The 8701-nt window shown below is 32.1% G+C and overlaps 1 protein-coding gene across 1 annotated transcript in view; it reads right to left on the reverse strand.

Moving 5' to 3' along the window:
* Positions 1 to 8701, reverse strand: part of LOC106468191 — a 133116-nt gene that overhangs the window by 23145 nt on the left and 101270 nt on the right. Inside the window, exon 17 of the mRNA XM_022396510.1 lies at positions 5179 to 5315. Coding sequence (XP_022252218.1) covers positions 5179 to 5315 — 137 coding nt within the window. The remainder of the gene's footprint in view (positions 1 to 5178; positions 5316 to 8701) is intronic.

Raw genomic sequence — 8701 nt, forward strand, 5'->3', positions numbered from 1 at the left:
ACTGAGTGAAGCTTAATGGGACTAACATCCATCTCAATTAATGATGAATCCAAACTTTCCCTCTTAGAGTCAAAAGAATAGTCACACTCAAAATCAGATTGTGTAGTATCATCTTTCTCTTCTGAAGAAAAATGTTTTCCTTTTTCTGACAAGCGTTGATGCTAAAACGACACAAAGGGCATAACTTTTGTCCAGATACGATGTGTTTGTTAGCATTAGTTGCCAGTTCCGGACATATTTTCCTCAAGGAAGACTTCACAGCTTTCTTGTGCTTCTTAAATGGATTGCAGCACTTCCTTTGAAGTTGAACATCCATCAGTAATAGTTTTTGTTCATGATGTAAACATATTGTTTGATCATCATTAAATGTAATGCCTGTTTTCCAATATATTACCTCAATTTGCTCAGCATCAAAACTGTGAACAGATTTCAGTCCAGTAGCTCTTGTATAGTCTGGTGAATGGTAATTATCTGAAAGAATCCTACCAATTGTACAGTCCTCGTAAGAGCAGATTTTCAAGTTTAGAATAAGAAGTTAAACTACCAAGTAAAGATATGTTTTTTAAATATACATCATACTTTGCATCCTTTCTCAAGGCTTACAATATCACGTACTGAATGAAATTTTTGCCAAAGGGTTGCAAATGTCTCCTGAATCAACTGTAATATGCCTCGAGGGCACCATTGAGTTTTGTCAAGATGAATAATATGTTGTAAAAGACAAGAAAGGCAAATAAACATTAAAAATTAACTATATGTGAAAAGGAAAAAGATAAAATGATGAATTTAAGAAAAGGAAACTCTTTAAAGATATTCTACCAAAAAATTAAAAGGTATGTATTTTCTTTTCTATTTCCTAGTTTTAATTATTTCATCACAATTGTACATTGATAATAGTAATATGTTAGAGAAAATTGAAAAACAAAAATAAAACTTTACCTTAAAAACTTTTGATATCTTTTTAGGAGGTTCTAGAGATTATGCAAATGAAATATGAAACTATATGATGATATAACTATATCACATTGCACTCGATTTGCTAATAATTTAAATGCATGTAATTACAATAGAAAAATAATATTTTTAGTAAAAACAACTATAAAACCATCATTATTTATGTACAAGATACTTATGATCTTTAACGAAATCTTATCAGTTTTTTGAGAAAATATGTTAAGAAATCTCAAAATTACCGCATGTATTGTTGTACAAGTGAAATTCGCTACTTGATTTCTGCAAATTCCATGAGCCCACTGCAAAAAGGTTATAAAGAGTGCATGGTAGTTAAAAGGTTAATAAAATATCCATAATTTCATTAATAAACAAAACAGTTTTCTTACCTGTACTTGCAAAGTACTTGTGCTCTGAGATGCCTGTGAAGGATGTACTGGTGCTGGAGCATGACTCAGAAGAGGTGGCTGCTGCCCAAAAACTACAAGAAATACAATGGTCAACATATAAGATACTGATGTGATTGTGTATAAACTGTTTTACACGATACATAGTTTGTTCAAATACCTTGTAATAATGAAATAGATCAGGAAATCCAAAAAAGTTCTAAAATTTCTGGTTTAAGATTTTTAGCAAATTCAAAACAAGATAACATATCTTGTGGTTCATACTTTTAATAAACCAAAACCTACAGCAAACTGCAACACATCTTGTGGCTTATACAACTTTTAGTACACCCAAACCCACAGCAACATATTTCTTTAGACTTCAATATCAGTATAGCAGTTTCTATTTTTCTTTTTATTTAGGGGCTTCTACTCATCTGTAAAAGCTTCCCAAGTGAATTTAATTAGATAAGTAAACATTCTAATTCTGGATGCCAAACTTAATTTTGGCATCTATTTAACATACACGTTTAATCATTTTTTGTTTTCAAATACTTAATTACCCCCACTTAAATTTTTCCCATTAATAAAGGCTGTGAAGAAACTGAAATGCAGGCATTTTATGTTTTTTTTCTACCTGCTTTATTGATATAGGAAATTTAAAGAATTGTCTATTTAGTTTCCATGCTGTAATGACAGCAACACATGGTCCAGAAAATCACTGAGATTACCTTTTCTAGGTGCTTTGTTTCTTTGATCTCTATGATAGATGTCTATTCTCCCCATAAAGATGATGATGCAGTAACATATAGCATATAGGTTCAAAGGATTAGTACTGTAATAACTTTTGCTGGCTGAGTTGAAGTTGTCTAACAATACAGTTTACTAATACTGTGAGAGAATGAAGGTTACAAGGTGACACATCAACTGGACAAAGAAAGTGAGTTTACCTGTTCAATTCAGACCCACTTTCTCGAATCAGTTTTACTAAGAGATCGTCAAGCGAGGACACTTTAAAATTATCATGTTTTAGCTCTACAGAGATTAATCCTGATGAAAATAAAGCTGTGCAGCTAAATACACTCCAGTAGAACTGAATGTGATTCTACTTGCTTTGTTTATTTTAATAGTTTGTTCATTTATTCACATTTGTTTAGTCTTGTTATTTTAAACGTTCAGAAACTGAACCAAGTTATTAAATACAGAACACTCCCTTATTTCTTGATCATATCTGATGTTATCAGTGGGATTATTTATCTGATACTTTTCGGGAAATCAGTCTTACCTGAAAATACTACAAACAATGAAGAAAAATTTTCTAATTTCATTTGATTTAGATTTGAATCCATAAATTCAATGTTATGGATTTTTTTTTCTTTTAATTTTATCAATACTAGATTCTTTTCCCATTAGATTTCATTTTCAGGTTAAGCAATATTTTGTTAATTTATTGCCCTCCAATCATTAAACAAGGAAATGTAAGAGCTAATAGTAGAATTATTAGGGAAGTTTTATAAAAAGTTGTCTTTAATGCAAAATAAACGATTTAAATTGTATTAAAGATATTTAATACTTTTTAATTGTGAATTGTTTTTATTTAAAGGAGTACAAGTTTAAGACACTTCAGGCTCATCATGAAGCAATTTTATTTTTAAAACACAATCTTAAAAGAACCTATACGAATTAAACACCATACCAAGAGGAGATGGAATGCGACCTTGTCCTGTCTGTAATGAAGGAGACTGACGTGGACTTCGTCCGTTGGGCACTCCAAGGCTCTGAAGATTAGACCCACGAGGCTGTTGTTGCTGAGGCAGAGGAGGACATTTTTGTAAACTGGACAAAAACTCTCTCTGTTGTCTGTGGTCAATCATGGCTGGCAAAATAGTGTTATGAACCCAAAACTGAATATTTTATTACCTCTGGAACATGTCGCTTTTATGATTTTTTTCCCCAAAGAGATTGTTTAAAATGTGCTTTTCCAAAATCTATAAATAAGTTTTTAACTATGAGGAAAGTATTTCCTGAATTATAAGCAAAATCCATGTAACTAGTTAGATAAACTATCATATCTATAAAATAAACTTAATGTAATGTTAAATACTAACTACATACAACAGATTAAATACTCCCAAAGTAATATTTATACAACAACAACAATGAAACTACTTTTACAGATGGAAATACTAGCTAGAATACAGCCCAAGTGACTTAAATCAACTTCTTATTCATAGCTTCACCATATTATTGTATAGTCAGTATTCAACTATGTAATCATGAAATAATGTAATGAGTAATTCCTTTGTTAAAGGTGTTGAATGTTTGTATAATCCATTGAATGGAGCTTGTAATAACACTTCCTGAAGTGAGCTAATGAATGAATCAGGATACAACATTTACTCAAATTTCCTTCTATTGATATAACAACAGTTGTCTTTGACATGTTTGCATACAATTTATCTATGAATGCATTTAGTCACTCCTTTCATCAATTTTCTCACCTAATTCAATATTTCACAAGACCAACCAATGCTTGTCTTTAACATAAATAGGGTCAACTGTTCATTCATTATATTTATAACTAATTCATACTTAACTAAAATATAATAGTAAGACCTAAGTACAATTTAAATTGTACCTCTAACTATAACATATTTAGATAAGAAACAACCAATTGTTATAAAAGAATAATAACTTGGATAATGTAAAACCTTGAATTATATTTGATACCGGTTTCATTAAAATACAATGACAGTAAAATGATTAGATTAAATTTTGAATGCAACTCAGTAACACTTTTTGTGATCTGGGTACAAAGGAATTTAAAGAGTGTATTAGTAATTGTAGGATCAATTTCAAAATAAACTATTGAAAGAAATTCTTAATCTTCACTCTTCCATATCCCATGACATCTGAGTTTCTATTCTCCCTTTCAGATTCTTTTAACATCAAAGAAATTTGCTGAGACGTAACATGTAAACAATAGCTACATGTATTGATAAGCCACTGTATAAAGTATGAACCTTAAATTGCTAAAATATATTTGGAATGACCACTAGTGAAGCTCCTTCCATTTTTTCATAACTTTTAACAAATTTATCTAATACCATGAGTAAGTATTTGATGGACATGCTTATAATCAATTGAAAAAGGCAATTTTCTGGTTATTAGAATCTTGTTATGGTTACTTCTTTTCAATGGGCAGAAGTATACAGTTGTTTCAAATGGTTTGTGTATTATCATTTTTATTTCAAGTTCAAGCAAATGACAGAAATTAAACTTACTTATAAAGCCAATTAAATTGCTAGTTTTCATTCTATATTTTAGTGCCTAACAGGTTTGTTTTTTGTGTGTTCTAAAATGGATATTTGAAAGCTACATCAATTTTTATTTGAAGAAGTAACTTGTGGGAAAAATTAAGGCACAGCACAGTTACAGGTTTTACTTTGCTTGTGGTGTTTCCAATATGTGCTAATGACCTACACTGTTATTTTATTGCTTTTAATGGGAGGATTACTGCTCAAGTGGGTGTGAACTACAGCAATAAAACAATAAAGTTAGATAAAACAGGTATGAAAAGTTTAACTGTTGAAATTGTAAGAATAAAACGACCATTAATCCAGCAAAATGATGTATCTAAAGGAGAAGAAAAAATGTTTATTTTATACTGGGGGAAAACTTGTTCTTTGCACTCAAAACATTTTTTTTTGGTTGTGGTATTTTGTATTTATATGCATATAGTTTATAAAAATGCAAAGGCAATGCTGTGTATTTAAAGTAATGAAAATAGTTAAGAAAAGACTTTAAAAAAAAAGAAAAGAAAAATTCTACTGACATTTACCTTTGAGCTTCTTGCCTTCGTCTAAAATTTTCTTTCTGTTCCTCCAATTTCCTCTTTATAAGAGCATTTTGTAGAATTGACTGAGTATGTACAGCAAGTTCTTGGGGCGAAGGTACACGAGGGAGTACAGCAGCAGACTAATACAAATACAAGTAATTATCTGTGTGTCTGCAGTTGGATTACAAGTCAGAAGAGAGGCAAAAAACAAACAAATGACTACGTTCATATAGCAAACTCCTTGGAAGAAACAGAATAAAAGCAGATTAAGAAATGTAAGCAAATAACTCAGTCCATTCAACACGTTCCTTGTGTGAAAATACAACAGACACAATAAACAGCAGATGAAAACATAAACAACTGACCAAGCAAGGACATACATGACACAATAGGAACTGATTAACTGTGCCTGGGCTTGGTTCAACACCATATTGAAGAATGAGTGTATTATACACTATTCTACCAAAAGTCATGGGTAGTTATGTATAAAACATGTCATTATTACTTAATAGCGTGTTGGCCTGACTTGATAACTACTTCAATGTGTTGTGGAAGACTGTCTACTAATTTCTGGTAGAAAGCTGGTGGTATTGTGCTCCAATCCTCCTTTAAAGCATTACTAAGCTTCACTACTAAAGAGAGCCGTCTTGGCTTTGCCCTAATTCTGTGTTCCAGTTCATCCCAAAGATGTTCTATCCAGTTGAGGTCAGGGCACTGCAATGTTCCAGTGTTATTCTCTTCAAAACATGCATTCATAATCCTTGATTTATGAACATGGAGCATTATCATGTTGGAAGGGCCAGTACCATAAAATTGCCACATTGTAGGCCACACATCAATGTAGCACTCAGCATTCATGGATCCATGCACTACAACCAGTGGACCTAGTCCATACCACGAGATGCACCTCTAAACTTCACTGTTGTCCCAAAAGTGAAGGCAATAAGCATCCTCCATACCCAAACACATCCATCAGACTGGAAGAGCTTGTAGCGTGACTCGTCGCTCCACAGAACCAGCTTCCATTGATCCAGATTCAGTGGGCCTTGCCCCATGCCAATCGACAGTGTGCATTTCTTTTGGTATCAATGGCTTGTGGGCTGCAGGTCTTCCATCAGCTCCTGTCAGTCAGTATTTTACACCGACCTGATCATTTCTTAGGCTCATTGTCACCTGTGGACTTCCATTTCTTCAGCCAGTTGTTGACCTGGTAATGTTTCATTGTTGCCCAATAGCACGTAAAGACATTTTCCCCAAATGAAATCCAACTATCTTTCCCCTCTGAAACTTTGTTAGCTCTTTCCGTGTAATCATTCTTCAGCATACAAGTTTGAAATGACTTCCGAGGAAACCAATGAGCACCTTTATAGACTAAACTATTTGCATATTTTGTCTTCACACCCATTTTCCTGCAATCAGAGGTGTGTCCCACGACTTTTGGTAGGATAGTGTATTTCTGAAACTACTAGATGTATCTTCATGAGATTTGGAAAGCTTTTAGTAAATGTTAAAAGTGTTGTACACAAAAATCAAAATTTTTAATAATGTATTTCTACTAAAGGTTTACATGTGAATTTTTGAATCCTACTAAATCAGTGTGACACAAACTCTGACTAGCCTGAGTAAAAGGTGATTTTCATGTTAAGAATAAAAATACTTTTTCATCTTATGCTTTTCATACTTCATTTGCATAACCCTCTAGAACCTAGTAAGTGAATATCAAAAGCTTTTTCCTGAATTTTCAGTAAAACTATGTATTTTATCCTAATGCTAACTGTAGCAAAATAAACAATGCGAGTCAAAATATAAAGTTGAAAAATTTATATAATTAAAAGAGTAACAAGTGTGTGTGTGTGTGTGTGCTTGGAAAGATTTGTAAATTTTATAAAACAATGCAAAAATGAAATTAAGAATAGGGAAATATGAAAAATGTCACCATATGCATAAAGAAGAAGTGGGTGTAGATAGTACTGTGCATTGAAAAAGGAAAGGTATTTGGGGAATAGATCTGTCATCCATAACAGCCCTACCTCAGATAGAAGTGTTTATGTGTTAAGGTTTCATGTGAGAATTACTTCATTTGTTCATAGATACAGAGTACCAGTACCGTCATCCAGCTGACTTTAGGTTTGGCCTTGCAGTTATCGAGATGTCCTGCACAACCATCAGCTTCGCTCAGAACTCTATGGTACCCAACCTCTTACATTAGTCTAGGCAGGTTACAATAAAATTTTAAATGCGAGTCAACAAACGTGGTGACATGGACTTTAACCCATGACCTGTCTGTATTGGTATTGGGAGGTATTTTACAGCATATTAACTGTACTGGAATTAGAAAGTATTCTGTAGCATAATACACATTAACTGTATTAGAATTGAAGATACTTAGTAAAATAGTAAGGTTAATGAATTGATACTTGAAGGTATTTAAGTCACAAAATTTCAACTCTAGGGTCCACTAATATTGAGCTGAATGTGCTATATAATTCTTCAATCTCACATTTGTTACAAAATGTCAACTACTATTTCATGAATTTATGTCAGTAAGTTTGGTATCAAACTGTAGATTATAATTAAAACTTTAGTATTATACCTTACTCAGTTTCTTAATTTAAAAGTAAATATTAAAAAAACACACCTAAACATTGAATTTTTGTCACATGGTATGTTGAATGCAGCACTTGTTCAAATTAGATAATTGTGATGTCAAAATACTAAGTCTATAGTTTTGTACGAATTAGGAACTCAAATTACCTATTTTCTAAGATATCACTCGTGCTGAATCAAACACAGTGGCCCTACTCACCTCTTTCCATTTTTGTAAACGGTCCCTTATACAGACTTACTTCAATATATGACGTGAATAACTAATCGAAAAGCTCAGAATGTCCCCCTAGTGGCTTTCCCAGCTATTTTCATGTGTTAGCACACCATCTCATTCTTTCGAACCAAGATTTCAAGGAGGTAGGTTGTGTCTTTAGTCTGTTCGAAATTTCATATTTTTTTAGACCTAAATACAGCTTAGTTACTAAGCTTGGTAAATTATAGTGGAATTCTGTGGTATCGATATAGTAATTTATGCTTTTTTTGGTTATTCAACTGTATATATGTAAGCCTTAAAAATATTTTGTTTCATATCCCCCACGTGCAAAATTTTAAAAGGCTTAGTAACCTAAGTCAAGTAGCAACTGATTAAAATGGTCATAACTAGAAGAGGTATTTGTTTACTTTACTTCTTTATTTACTGTTCTGTGTTTTAAGAAAAATAAGTTTAAGAACAACTTATTTCTAAATAGTAATGATGTATATACATATATAATGTACAATAATTGAAATGTGACTATTTTACAAAACACTAGTCTACTAAAACACAGCCAAGACAAGTCACTTTGTAAAGACTAAAGGTCAGTTTTATATTATTGGATATGATAACATGAGAGCATGTGCGCTGTGTCATTGTAATTTCTGTATTGTTAGCCAGGCACGGTTGAAAGGTCAACATAATAAAAATAATAAATATATACAT

This window comes from Limulus polyphemus, unplaced genomic scaffold (assembly GCF_000517525.1).
Source record: "Limulus polyphemus unplaced genomic scaffold, Limulus_polyphemus-2.1.2 Scaffold2909, whole genome shotgun sequence".
NCBI classification, from domain to species: domain Eukaryota; kingdom Metazoa; phylum Arthropoda; class Merostomata; order Xiphosura; family Limulidae; genus Limulus; species Limulus polyphemus.